This window comes from Pavona decussata, unplaced genomic scaffold (genome assembly GCF_977016875.1).
Source record: "Pavona decussata unplaced genomic scaffold, jaPavDecu1.1 SCAFFOLD_217, whole genome shotgun sequence".
Classification (NCBI taxonomy): domain Eukaryota; kingdom Metazoa; phylum Cnidaria; class Anthozoa; order Scleractinia; family Agariciidae; genus Pavona; species Pavona decussata.
The window spans coordinates 1,812,332-1,826,337 of NW_028145622.1; the positions used below are offsets into that span (position 1 = coordinate 1,812,332).

At 38.6% G+C, this 14,006-nt stretch overlaps 2 protein-coding genes across 46 annotated transcripts in view; one reads left to right on the top strand and one right to left on the bottom strand.

The window, feature by feature from the left end:
- LOC146459758 (cubilin-like) overlaps positions 1 to 14,006 on the top strand; it is a 407,624-nt gene that overhangs the window by 188,137 nt on the left and 205,481 nt on the right. For 36 of the 44 annotated variants that reach the window (XM_085088973.1, XM_085088977.1, XM_085088980.1 and 33 more), the window contains 6 exons: positions 571 to 1,041; positions 1,920 to 1,979; positions 2,473 to 3,033; positions 8,472 to 8,531; positions 10,270 to 10,608; positions 12,405 to 12,914. In XM_085088973.1, coding sequence (XP_084945099.1) covers positions 571 to 1,041; positions 1,920 to 1,979; positions 2,473 to 3,033; positions 8,472 to 8,531; positions 10,270 to 10,608; positions 12,405 to 12,914 — 2,001 coding nt within the window. The remainder of the gene's footprint in view (positions 1 to 570; positions 1,042 to 1,919; positions 1,980 to 2,472; positions 3,034 to 8,471; positions 8,532 to 10,269; positions 10,609 to 12,404; positions 12,915 to 14,006) is intronic. The other 8 variants (XM_085088960.1, XM_085088961.1, XM_085088967.1 and 5 more) reach the window with 4 other exon arrangements.
- LOC146459763 (oxidation resistance protein 1-like) overlaps positions 1 to 14,006 on the bottom strand; it is a 354,795-nt gene that overhangs the window by 80,777 nt on the left and 260,012 nt on the right. The window lies entirely within an intron of this gene.

A 14,006-nucleotide genomic window follows, 5' to 3' on the forward strand; every position in this document is an offset into this window, starting at 1 on the left:
AAGTATTTTTCTATTTTTATTTTTAGTTGTTCTAGTTGCAACTATACTTCACGCGGCAAAGATAAAAGAAGAAACTGACTTTTTGTATTTTATAAGGTTACGAACACATTTCACGAATTTTCAACCGTTATACGGTGGGTTTCCTTGGTAATAAGTCGGACAATAGCAGAGAGAGCATGAAGAATGTTGTAAGCAAATGGTCCAAGGCCCCCTGCCTCTCTCCTGAGAAAAAAAATTGTACACCTATGACTTTAACCGACTCTTTTAAAGGCAGTGGGTCGCGCGTCATTGCTAACTACTGTAATTCTCATAGCCTCCCAAACAGTTGTTATTTAGGGTTTTTTTTAGGGAGGAGAGTACGACGCTCTTAAAAAGGACTGCCTGGGAGGCTATAAAATCCAGTGCGTTGTGAAGGATAGCGGTCAATTGAAAGCGAACCTGACAGGCTTTCAGGCGCTAGTGTTGAGTGGCGAGCGGAAGGAAGCGTTACTTGGAGAAAATAGAAAACAAACAAACAAACAAGAAAGAATTAAAAGTGATAGAAGCTAAGTGTATCTACATTACCATTAGTGTCTTCTGTGGCAAAGTCCTCCTCTGCCGCATTGATGTTATCATCACCTGCTGTTTCAAGCGGCCAAGCGACAATTAGCTCTTCATTTGTTGCAGTGAGTTCGAGCGTGGAAACAAAGCAACAAAGTAAACCCATATCCCCAACGCCAGTTATGTCAAGCAGCCTAGTAATGGGCAGCTTGTCATCTGTGACGGTGAGCTCCAGGGTGACAATAGATCAAAGTACATCCGTACTCGTCGTATCATCCTCAGCAGTGGTGCAGTTATCAGATGTTCTTTCAAGCAGTCGGGAAAAAAGCAGTCCTTCTTTAGTGGAAATGAAATCCAGTGTGTCAATAGATCAAAACACATTCCCTGTGCCGTCAGTGTCTTCTGTGTTGGCCTCACTTGCGGTAGTGGCATCGCCATCAGTGTTAACAGGATCAATGTCAAATTCAAGCACAGGAATCGCAACTACCTCATCAGTAACAGGTAACAATCTTTGGAACTTTGGAGACAACTTATGGACAGAGATTTTTAGTAGACACAATTTCATCCAAGATATCAGGGGCGATAAAGGTCGAGCTGCTTTTGTTTGACAGGTTAGGTACGGTAAAATCTATTTTTTGTTGAAGACTCGCAGGGAAAAATAAGAATGTTGAGAAAGTTAGAGTGTAAATTATCGGTAATTTGTCTTAACAGGTTTTTTATATTTTTTGATCGTGGAGAAAAGACAAAAAAAAAACCATTCTCTATAACGTAACACATAGGACCAAAGATGCTTCATTAGAGTTTTCACATTGTAGGATCTCATCCACCAAGAGAATTCACCGATCTTTCAACACAAATTCAGTGCTCTTCAGTAGCTTCCATTTAAAATGTTTTGTGTCGGTCAAACGTTAGAGCCACCTTGCATAGCGTAATAAACAGCTCCACTGGAAAGTATTGCACAGTACAGTAACACTTTAGGATCTCATCCACAGACTCGAAAGTTAGAACCACCTTATACAGCATGATGAACAGCTCCGCTGGAAAGTGCTAATCAATGGCTTTCATTTGAATGGTGATACTATGATTACATTCACTTACTCAAATTTAACACGCATCTTGTACATTATAATAAACAACACCAGGGAAAAGTACTGCTCAGTATTTTGAAAGGAATGGTTACATTTTAGGGTTTCATTCACAGGCTCAAAGCATAGAACAACCTTGTACAAGATAATGAACAAGAGGATAAGCTAGTACCTCTCAGTAGCTTTTATTTCACGGTTTCACTTTAGGATTTCACCCATTAGAAAAATCGGTGAAAATTAACCTGCCTCATTGTACGTGCACTGAGGTTGCGATGTGTATCTGTTGTCTTTTAGCACGAGCAAGCCAAGCGACATCTTTGACCACACGATCTCCATTCTCTTGGTCTTTGGCAGGTAAGAGATGAAAAAGAAAAGAGATTGTTTGTAATTTTGAAAGCTTTTTTCAAGGAGCTATCCTTTTTTACGTTGAATGATTTTGTTTATTTAACTCTGGAAGAATGCAAGTTGTTACAGGAAAGTTCTCTGTCATGGCGTCGGGTTTGGTTTTTGATGTTTAGAGTAAAGTGGGTTTTTTTTTTGTACGAATAACTATGCTTTTTACTCTGTACTAAATCACGCCTAAAAGTGAACAAAGGCGCAAGGTTGGAGTGGTGAGCGAACGGTGAGTGGTGTAAAATTGGTTGGTTGTTGAAGAAAAACTAGAGAGAAAACCTGAAAATAAGTAACGATGGGGAGGCGGCATTTCGGAAAACTGAACGAAGGGGCTCTGGTGCAGCCTTAGAAGCTTTCCCCAGTATTTCCCTCCACTTTTCCGTTCTTGCACCTTTTCTTTGCTTCTTGAATTTTGAACGCCAAAGAAACCTAACTGTATTCTTGTTGCCATTAGTGTCTTCTGTTTTGGAGTCATCATCGGTCGCAGAAGTTGGTTCTTCCATGATTTTTTCTTGGTTTACCGCAAGCCTCGCAACGGAAAGCACTTCGTTTTCTGCCCAAGTGGTGTCGCTATCAGCTGTTGTTACAAGCAGTCGGGCGAGACACAGCTTGTCATCTGTGGAAATAAACTCGAGCGTAACAATAGATAAAAGTTCGTCCATATTGCCAACGTCAATTTCTTCAAGCAGCCTAGAAGAACGTATTTCATTATCAGTAGCAGTAAGCTCCACTCTGGGAATTTATCTCACTGGATCTGCATTACCTTCAGTGTCTTCTGCTCCGGGGTCATCTTCTGCAATGGTGTCGACACCAGTTGTTGTTTCGAGAAATCAGGCGAAGAGCATCTGTTCCTCGCTGGCAGTGATCTCCAGGGTAAAAATTAATCACAGTTCATCCGCATCGCCTTTAGGGCCCTCTGTGTTGATGTCATTCGCAGCAGAGTCATCGCCATCAGTGTCAACAGGTCTAATCCCAAATTGGAGCAAAGGAATCCCAACTACTTTTTCCTTGTCAGGTAATATTTTGTCTGTTGAAAAGCATGCTTTCATTCACGATCTACGAGGCACATTCAAGAAATAAAGTACAATATTGTTATTTTTGAACAAGTGTGACTACATCATACACAAACGTTTGGTCAGGTTAAATCTATCCAGTTAAGCTGGAGACTGGGAAAAACAAAACAGAAATGTACTTTAAAGTAAATAAATACTTCTTGTATTTATTTCACACCCACTAGCGGGTTTTCTGTATTAAAGATGGATGACGTTTCATCCGAAACAAGTGTAATCAAGAGAGGATGTCTCTGATGGTATACTTTCAAAAATGTCGTAACTTTCATAAAAATTATCTCATGCTGGCTGCTTGCTGGTAATACAATTCAGGAAAAGGCTGCGGTGACTCCAAACTAACGAATAGTACAAAATAATTTTAAAACTCTAGAACCTAATTTATGTATAATTGATATTAAATTAGAAGAAAACCAGTTGAGTTAAAAAAAAAATAGCTACTTAAGGCAGTCTTAAATGATTGTAGAGAGGGTGAGCTCGTTATTTCATCAGGTTATTCATTCTATAGCTTTGCCCCCTCCCCGCGGAAATGGAACATATTTTGAGGTCGAGGCACGAAGTAATACTTTTGGCTCCTCAGGCCATAATAAGTAGTTTCAGAACACTTAGATATTTATGGCATAATCTATGGTGGACCTTGTACATCGTGGTGGCTACGTTTTTTCTGGTCTAGTTTGAAGGTCATCCCAATTAAGTGCTTGACAAAGGTTGTTCCGACCTTACCCCACATTGAAAACAGCCTCTTAAGAGCGGTTGTCAGTAACTTTCGAGAATCCGGCGACAGAAGCGAAAATTCGAATTTTTTTTTATTTGCTCCAAAATACCCTTTTGGTGAACTATTTTCAAAAATAATATTCAAAAGTTCCAGCGAATTTTTATTTTGGCAAAAATTGAGAAAGTTCAAAATCGGCCAAAACGCGACCGATGGCCCGATTGAAATTATGCAAATTAGTACATTTTTAAAACTCTCGTTCAAGACAAAGTAGCATTTTCTCGAGTTGACACTTCCACAATCGTTTTTACATCCCTTGTGCTTGCTTCTAAATTATATTTTATCTCCACCTGAACATTCTTTCATATAAAGTTGCCCACGTAAAGAATACAATGTTTGCTATTCCTTAGATAGAGTGATATTTGCCATTTTTCAGATGACCATATCATCAAGGGTATACAAATATACTGGTGATGAAATCACTTTTTTGAACGGGAAATTGTTCTTATTTATCATGTTAAAATATTTAGTTTGGCCCGTGAAAAGCGAGCGCGCTAGGTCGAGATGTGTGGAATGCACTTTGACACAATTCGCCATTTCAGTACTTCATGTTCCTCCTGTTACTTTGCACTTATCAGTACACTTCACGGAAGCTTTTAGATAAAAGCCAAGGTCTCTGTGTTCATTTCATTCTTTTATACACGTAAATAACTAGTTTCAAACTTGAGTGCTCCCCATATTAGCATTAGGTTATCAAATGATTCCTTTCAGGTAAAATTTTCGAGTTTATATAGAGCCGTTCAAGCGAGATGAAAGAGCCGTTCGCAGGGAAATAACTTGAAATCAGTCAAATTAATACCCTGTCTCTCATTTTATGCTACACTTCCAAACTACCGTTACTATTAAGCTAGAAAGTGTAAATGCTCCCTTTTTACGTGACCTAAAACAGAATTTGCCTAAAATATTACGAATAAAGTCCACCACAAGCAAAAACTGAAAAAATCGCGCACCGACGTATTAAAAAATGTAAACATCAGCCGTTTCTCGACTTGCTACATGGATGAAACGCGTCCGTTATTTTACCTCTGTATACATTTACGATCAGAAAGTAGAAACAAAAAATCTTCTCTATGCCCATCTGTATAAATGCACTCGCCAATCAGGCTTTGATTTTCTGTATGTTTGTCGAAAATACTGAAGAATAGTGCAACATAATAATTTGTTACTGACTACTTGACTCATTCAATCACAACCGAATACATGTAACACGACTGGAAACTAGATATAAAGAAATGCTTTTACTTGTCTGCAATCGTTACTCACATTATATCTGGCGATATCACATCCCCGAGGCAAGGCTGAAAATTGTCTCTAAATCCGCATATTAGAGATTCAAAGTTTTGAACAACGCAACAACTTTCATTGCGTGACAAGTGAAATGTGATACACAAGCGCGCGAAAAGCACCGGAATAAACAATGTCAAGATTCGCCCTTTTTATGACAGTGCGAAAATGATTTTTGAAATAACAAGAAGAAATTGAGGCAAGTCAAGGTCTGCAAGGTATATTTGATTGCCGGATTGAAACGAAAATCATGTTTCTTCCTCTCCCCCCCCCCCCCCCCCCCCTCCTGGGATTGTACCGAATTGTCATCATCAACAACAGCAACAACCTTTATTTTCCTCAAAATAAAGCCGAAATTAACTGAAATGAAAGTAAACAAATCAAGAGCTTTCGAAACCTCAATGCGGTATTTCAATACTATCCTCAAACAAAAAGTTTGGAGGAGAGTGAAGTTTTTTTTTCGCCATGGCACCTCTCCGTGCGGATCAAGCTCAAAAAATGCGCAAGATTTGTAATGTGTTACGCTTAATCAATGCAAAAAGGACGTTCGCTCGCACCTATAAAGGCACAAAAGATCGGGCCTATAAAGAAATTCAGGACGAAATAGTGTTGTTGCTAGGGCAGGTGAAGTGTTTTCATTTGAGTGAAACTGAGAGCATGAAAAAAGATTTTATTTCTTTCTCCGACTTTCCCTATTTTTTTAAACAGAAATCCACTGTTATGCATTACTTGACTTTATTCCAGGAATTATGATTTACGATTGAAACTTTCCGTTCGTCTTTATATGCTCTCACCACCGAGAGAAGCAAGGCCTTCGTGTGAACTGGAACAGTCAGAAACCTTTAACAACGAAGGGAGACCGAGGAATAAACAGCAAAGAATCGTTGTCATTGTCAATGCATGTACTGTGGGTTTATTAATAACCCAATCCAAGTGGAACTCGCAATTAAGTTATATCTTCAACCATGCCATATAAAAACCAATATAAATTGAACAATCACTGGACTATGGTACACAGGTTCAAAACATACTCTCACTGTCCTTGTCAAAGGTTCTTCGTATGGTGGATACTCTGGAGCACGTTAGGAGGATTTAATAATGACAACGTCAGACTTACACAGTGACGGCCCGTAAGAGATAACACCGTCTTTTAGATCGAACACGAAATAATACCAGTCGTGCCCCTCATCCTTTGGCACCAGTGCGCGCTAGGAAATAAATTAAGGTTAAACTCTTATCTTAAAATTTGATCAGCCCTTCCGTACGTAAGCAATAATGCAGAATAATGTTGTGTATTTCCTGTTAACATTTTATCGCCATCAGTGACTCATCTCAAACAGACATTAAAGCTAGGTTTAACAAGTTAACCTAAAAAGAAATTTTTTTTTTCGTTCCATTCAGGGTGAACGTCCTTATTACATTGATTAACCGTATAACACATTGCAAATATTGCGCACCTTTTGAGCTTGATCCACAACTTTTGCGCATTGATCCATGGCGAAAGACAAACTTCACTCTCCTAAATATAATAGCCTTTTGTTTGAGGATAGTATTGAAATACCGCATTGAGGTTTCAAAAGGTCTTAATTTGTTAACTTGATTTAAATTAATTTCGGTTTTACTTTTCCTGTAATGTTATTTTATTGATGAGAATCCGGCAGAGACAATACAGAGTGAATCTCAGAGGAGAAAAACTACATGATTATTGTTTCAGTCCATTAAATATACCTTGCAGACCTTGACTTGCCACAATTTCTTCTTGTAATTTCAAAAATCATTTTCGCACTGTCATCACAAGGGCGAATCTTGACAATGTTTATTCCGGTGCTTTTCGCGCGCTTGTGTATCACATTTCACTTGTCACGTAATGAACGGTTGTTGCGCTGTTCAAAACTTTGAATCTCTAATATGCGGATTTTGAGACAATTTTCAGCCTTGCCTCGGGGATGTGATATCGCCAGATATAATGTGAGTAACGATTGCAGACAAGTAAGAGCATTTCTTTATATCTAGTTTCCAGTCGTGTTACATGTATTCGGTTGTGATTGAATGAGTCAAGTAGTCAGTAACAAATTATTATGTTGCACTATTCTTCAGTATTTTCGACAAACATACAGAAAATCAAAGCCTGATTGGCGAGTGCATTTATACAGATGGGCATAGAGAAGATTTTTTGTTTCTACTTTCTGATCATAAATGTATACAGAGGTAAAATAACGGACGCGTTTCATCCATGTAGCAAGTCGAGAAACGGCTGATGTTTACATTTTTAATACGTCGGTGCGCGATTTTTTCAGTTTTTTCTTGTGGTGGACTTTATTCGTAATATTTTAGGCAAATTCTGTTTTAGGTCACGTAAAAAGGGAGCATTTACACTTTCTAGCTTAATAATAACGGTAGTTTGGAAGTGTAGCATGATATGAGAGACAGGGTATTAATTTGACTGATTTCAAGTTATTTCCCTGCGAACGGCTTTCATCTCGCTTGAACGGCTCTATATAAACTCGAAAATTTTACCTGATAGGAATCATTTAATAACCTAATGCTAATATGGGGAGCACTCAAGTTTGAAACTAGTTATTTACGTGTATAAAAGCATGAAATGAACACAGAGACCTTGGCTTTTATCTAAAAGCTTCCGTGAAGTGTATTGATAAGTGCAAAGTAACAGGAGGAACATGAAGTACTGAAATGGCGAATTGTGTCAAAGTGCATTCCACACATCTCGACCTAGCGCGCTCGCTTTTCACGGGCCAAACTAAATATTTTAACATGATAAATAAGAACAATTGCCCGTTCAAAAAAATGATTTCATCACCAGTATATTTGTATACCCTTGATGATATGGTCATCTGAAAAATGGCAAAAATCACTCTATCTAAGGAATAGCAAACATTGTATTCTTTACGTGGGCAACTTTAAATGAAAGAATGTTCAGGTGGAGATAAAATATAATTCAGAAGCAAGCACAAGGGATGTAAAAACGATTGTGAAAGTGTCAACTCGAGAAAACGCTACCTTGTCTTGAACGAGAGTTTTAAAAATGTACTAATTTGCATAATTTCAATCGGGCCATCGGTCGCGTTTTGGCCGATTTCGAACTTTCTCAATTTTTGCCAAAATAAAAATTCGCTGGAACTTTTGAATATTATTTTTGAAAATAGTTCACCAAAAGGGTCTTTTGGAGCAAATAAAAAAAAATTCGAATTTCCGCTTCTGTCGCCGGATTCTCGAAAGTTACTGACAACCGCTCTTAACGTTTTTTGAACAGAAATGTAAACCTAAAAGTGTTAAAAACTGTTCATTTACGATGCACGAATTATTTTTCAGAATCACCAAGCCCAACACCGACTACGACCAGCGCCGGAATCCCAACTCCGACTCCATCAGGTTAGCAATAAACTACAAGTACAATCTAAACAAAGAGGTATTTCATAATATGACCAGCTCCCAGCTGGCTTGATAGCTCAGTTTGAAGAGCACTGCACCAGGATCGCAGAGGTCATGGATTCGAATCCCGTTCAAGCCTAAATTTTTTTCAGGATTTCTCTTCGCAACTGCTTAAGTTGCGTAGTAACTGCGAGGACCTTTCTTCTATTTGATGTTTCATCCCCAGTTCAAAATATAATTCAGGGCTCGAGACTAACGGTAGCCAACTAGCCACAGGCTAGTTGAAATGCAGTTTTGGCTAGTGGGTTTTGAGCTTTCACTAGCCAAAATGGCTAGTGAAAATTTCAGTCATTTTTATAGTGGAAAGAAACCGCAAATTGAAATCGACTCTGAAAGAACAGAACTAACAAGTACTCTGTTGACAAATATAAAACAATATGGAAAAACTGAAATACCAAAAAGCGAACAAACGGTAACTTTTTTCTGTCCTTTTCCGTAAAGAGCGTCAAGCGACAGAAAACCATTTCTGTCGATACAGGTAATTGGTTGTGTGTGAAATCAAGCGTAGTTCATCACCACAACGTTGATCAGCGATCGGGTTGCAATTTACATGAACAACGAGGTCAACAGGTCACGTACGTAAACGCTTTCAGAAAAAAGATTTGTTATTGTGGAAGTTGAGGAGTTATGATTATGAAATACATTTAATTTCTATGTTAGCTAATTATAATTCGAACTAAAGTTAAATTACCTTAACAAGGATGCGTGAATCAACATTTTTGGAAGGAATGTTTGCTATAATAAATATTAGACAACACGTCCGAGAAGACCGACAAGCTAAGAAAACCAGTGAAACGTAAATCGAATGAATTTGACAATTTGTCTTGAACAGAACTAAAAATAAAATAAAATAAAAAAACTGGGTGATTTTTCTTTCATCTTTTTTAAACAAATTTGTTTGTATACAGTCCGTCACATTACTTTTATGCAAATGTTTTGTTGGGAATACGCACAGAAATTGAATTGTTTGAATGCCTGCCAATTGAGAAAAGGCCGTCTTTAGTATCTAAATACGGTTCAAGATTTTAAATGATTCTCCGATTCTGACTCATCGAAGCTTATTTCGGGCAACCTGAGATGGGTTCTTACTCAGTATGTGCAGGATATGGGTATTAAGCTTTGGAAAAAAGGGCGGAAATGATTGACGTCCATCAGTGCAACTTCCTGTACGAGCCCCACGTGCGATTAGGAAGCAACACAAGTTAGTAATGGATGCGATGTGGCTTAACAGGATGACAATGAAATACCTGACGAAGTCGTGTCTACAAGTTTGCGACATTTTTTCCCTATCAACATCGTATAATATAAAAGTTAAAATGTCTACCCTTCTGCAACTCCACCAATGCTTGAAAGTTCTGGCTAGTAGAAAATTGGTTTTGGCTAGCGAAATCAAAGTTGTCAATAGCCACTGGGCTAGTGAGCAAAAAAGTTAGTCTCAAGCCCTGTATATGTTTCACATATTTACATTCAAAGAGGTATTTCATTGTCTATGAAAAATTGAATTTGTATACATGCCTTTGGTTAAGAAATAAATCAATTTTGAGAGTTATTCAACGGAAGGAATAACGGCTCTTTAATTATTTGTTGGAATTAAGCCGCATAAAAACAACAACCACAACAACAGGTTTCAGTGCTGCCGCGGAGTAGTCGCCCCCTAAAACGTTAATTTCATTCACAGCTTGTGACTCTGGGGAATACCTTACTGGATCAAGTGGATTCTTTACAAGCCCCAATTTTCCAAGCAACTTCCCTCAATACAGCAGTTGTACCTGGAATATTACTGTTCCCAATGGGTACATCATCAAAATCACGTTTCACCACTTTTCGTTGGGTTCGTCACGTCTTACCATCACAAATGTTGCTTCTGATAATGGCTATCAGCCGTTCCAGTTGTATGGTTCATCACTTCCTTCTCCAGTGTACTCTGTGGGTAATTTCATTCAAGTGACATTTACATCTCAAGTTTATCAGTACTCAGGATTTAATGCATGTTACATGGCCATCACTTATGATTCAGGTAAGTTGCCCTACGGATTTTCCTTCATATATAGAAGTTGAACAGAATGTCACAACATGATATCTGCTTAATGAATTTGAAAATAAGTGGAAAGTTACTTTCTTGCCCAGAGCAACCCCTAAATTGAAAATCTACCACAAAGCTGACTTGTGCCAGGCGACAATATAATGAAGGAGGGTGGGGAGGGGGGGGGATGCTGGGTCAACAGTAAGGGAAAGGGAAGACCTGTTACTTGACTGCGGTCCTCTAACTGAAAACCCTCTTTATCAATCTGCCGCAAATAATACAAGTTATCCCAGAATTTACAGAAATTGCTTTACCTGCTCCTACTGGAAAACCAATAAACAAGCAAGTTAACGCAATGGCTTCAGATCGGATGGCAAACTACTGAGCGGCGAACATTATTTGGGTGATGCAAGTTTATTACAGTAGACCCTTGCTTTGCGGACACCTCGCTATTACGGCCACCCCGATAATACGGACAGCAGCTAAATCCCCGGCAAAAATAAATTACAGACGTTTGACTGAAATAAACTCTCGCTATTGCGGACTCACGCTATTAAGGAACCTAACTCGCGGTCCCGAGGGTGTCCGTAATAAAGGGAGTTGATTGTACGCAGCACAAAAAATAGTTATAAATTATAACCTTGCCAAAATTTGCAACATAGCAATTAATGAAATATACGAGTTTCTCGGAGTAGCCTATTTAAGCACAAATACTTAACAAAATTTACGAAATGTACAAAATGCTTCACGGTATCGATTTCCTTTGTTTTTCTCCGCATGAATTATGCATGAGCTAATGTGAGAGGGATTTTTGCATATTTTACGTCAATTAATGCCGATTTCAAAAATCGTTTTTTTTTTCTGGACCAGGCATAATCAGACAGGACACTGTTATGAGGCTCGCAGTGTCAGTACTGATGAGAATTGCTGTAAAACGTGAAATTCAATAGTCACGGCGTTGCTTTAACTAACTAAGGCCAACGTCGAATCTATGTGGCGTCGAATTTATTAAAAATAGATTCGACAAAGAGTCGACTTAATTCCAGCGTGCATGGTAGCAAACGTCGAAGCTGCATTGCGATCCTAATTCACAAGTTGATCTTCATTAAAACACGGTAATAATCACGTGTCCCTGCGCTATTCAATGCGCGGCTAGTTTCTACTACGACTTGCTGGCGAAATGCCGACGTACAGTACTCGTCGGGCCTTTCTTTAGCAATTAATTGCGAAAAATAGAAAGAGAAGACTCGCATTACATACAGCTCTGAGAACAGTGTATCAGAGACGACAGCTGTTGCTTGAAACACTGAGCATTTATTGCAAATGGGAAATTCCCTTCTCAAGCATTTATATTTAGTGTTCGGAAACACGAGAAACACATTTCCATCACTCTGTGCGATAGCAGCAATGACTTTTGATAGCTCGCCATTCCCGGTCGCGAAACTGTCTTTGTACAGCGCATGCTCGTCGGGGGGGGGGGGGGGGGGATAACGTTTGGCAGATGGGGGAGTCGGAATTTTTGTGACGTTTGCGCAGTCAATCACATTTGAATCAAAAAGTTGACAAAAGTAGATCACGCCGAAAGTGACTCAAGGGGATACACATGAAATTCATGTCATGTTGATTTTACTTACTTAACAGTATATTTCAAAAAAATTGAAATTATTTTGTTTTGAAATAATGAACTTGGGACTGGATTTTACAATCGAAAGGTCAAGAATTCGGTAGGTAATTGTAAAAAATGTACCTTTTACAGCAAAATCGAAATTGACTTGTTTGTTGTTTTGCAGTGTGTCCAAAGTTGGCAATCCTGAATGAGACATCAGGAGTCATCACCAGTCCTTTCTACCCCAGAAATTATCCAGACAACCAGAGATGCAGCTGGCAAATCACAGCAAGTACAGAAAACCACGTGATGTTGATCATCGAATACATGTCCATTCATAAGTGTAGACCCTGGTCCTGTACATGCGATCACCTAGAAATTCAAAATGGCTCAAGTTTTGATACTTTATATCAAATAAATGGAACAAGACGATGTGATATTTATGACTATAATTATTATTCAAATTATGATCATTATTTTTATTTTTATGATTATCATCATTATTTTAACTGTTATCATCCTTATCATAGTTATTGGTATTATTATTACTATTATTATTGTCACTGGCCTCTCATATTCGTTTCGTATCGTGAGAGCTTGAAGGTGCTGTTTCTTTCCGATGGTACTTATTCGAAGGCGCACTCTGGATTTAAGGCAACGTACGTTCAAGTAAACCGCAGTGCCATAATCACAGGTAAGTCAGAAAAGGTTTTTATATTTTGGTAGCTTGAGAATATTAAAGGTGTTAACTTGGATACCTCGAAAATAACCGAGATGTATTGAAACGTACTAAGAAAATATGATAGCTACTTTAATTACTTGCAATAGTCACGGATTATAGGACTACATATTGCATATTGAAAGATGCTGATTCCTCGAACGGGTTGATATTCTCGTCTGCGTGATTAATCATCTCGCAATAAACTGTAGCAATCAAATGCACAGGAGACAGTGCCTTCGTAATTTTGAATTTTTAAACAAGAAATCGTGTTCTTAATGAGGACCTTCAAACAAAACCCCAGCAATTTACTTTCATTCCTCATATCCTGAAATAACTGGCTTAGTTCAGGCTTTCAGTCCGTCTAGTAACGTCAGATTCATTACTTGAAAAACGACTGTGATTTAGACAAGCAGGGCTATAACAGTTGCCCCCTTTAAGCTCATTTGGACTAAAGTCTTGTAATAACTATCACAGTTGTTCCTCGCAAAGCGAGGTTTATAAATTTGTCGGCCCGAGCGGAGCTAAGCCGCGCGAATTAAAGCGAAAAATATATTTATAATATATATCGTTGAAGATGTCCGTGCCGTTTCCTGACAATAGTCCAACGGCGTCAGACGCAACTCGTGTTTATTCATTGAGAGCTGAACGTGTTTATTCATCGAGCAGCGGCAAATGTTTACTATTGGTGAAACACGACCAAATTGTGATGCTAATGAACAAAAGGAGGACGCACAAGGTACAAGACAAATTCGCCGAGGGAGATTAAACAACGAAACTCAGCACGAGCAACGTAGAAGAAGCAGACATCAGGACACCACAGAGCAAGGACAAAAGACAACATCACTTCGATTAAACTGTCCACCCAGCCCTAGCTTCGCGAGGTTTTGCGAGTCACGAATTTATAGTTTTATTAGAAATACATTAATTAACAAATTCATGCATTACGTTCGGGCGTTCGGCTCATGTGAAGATCTGCGTTTGACCGAAAAACGATTGTTACAGCGAGTTAAATAGTTCTTTCTGGCGCGCCTAATTTACACTTACTTTCGTTTCTTTTGTTTACGC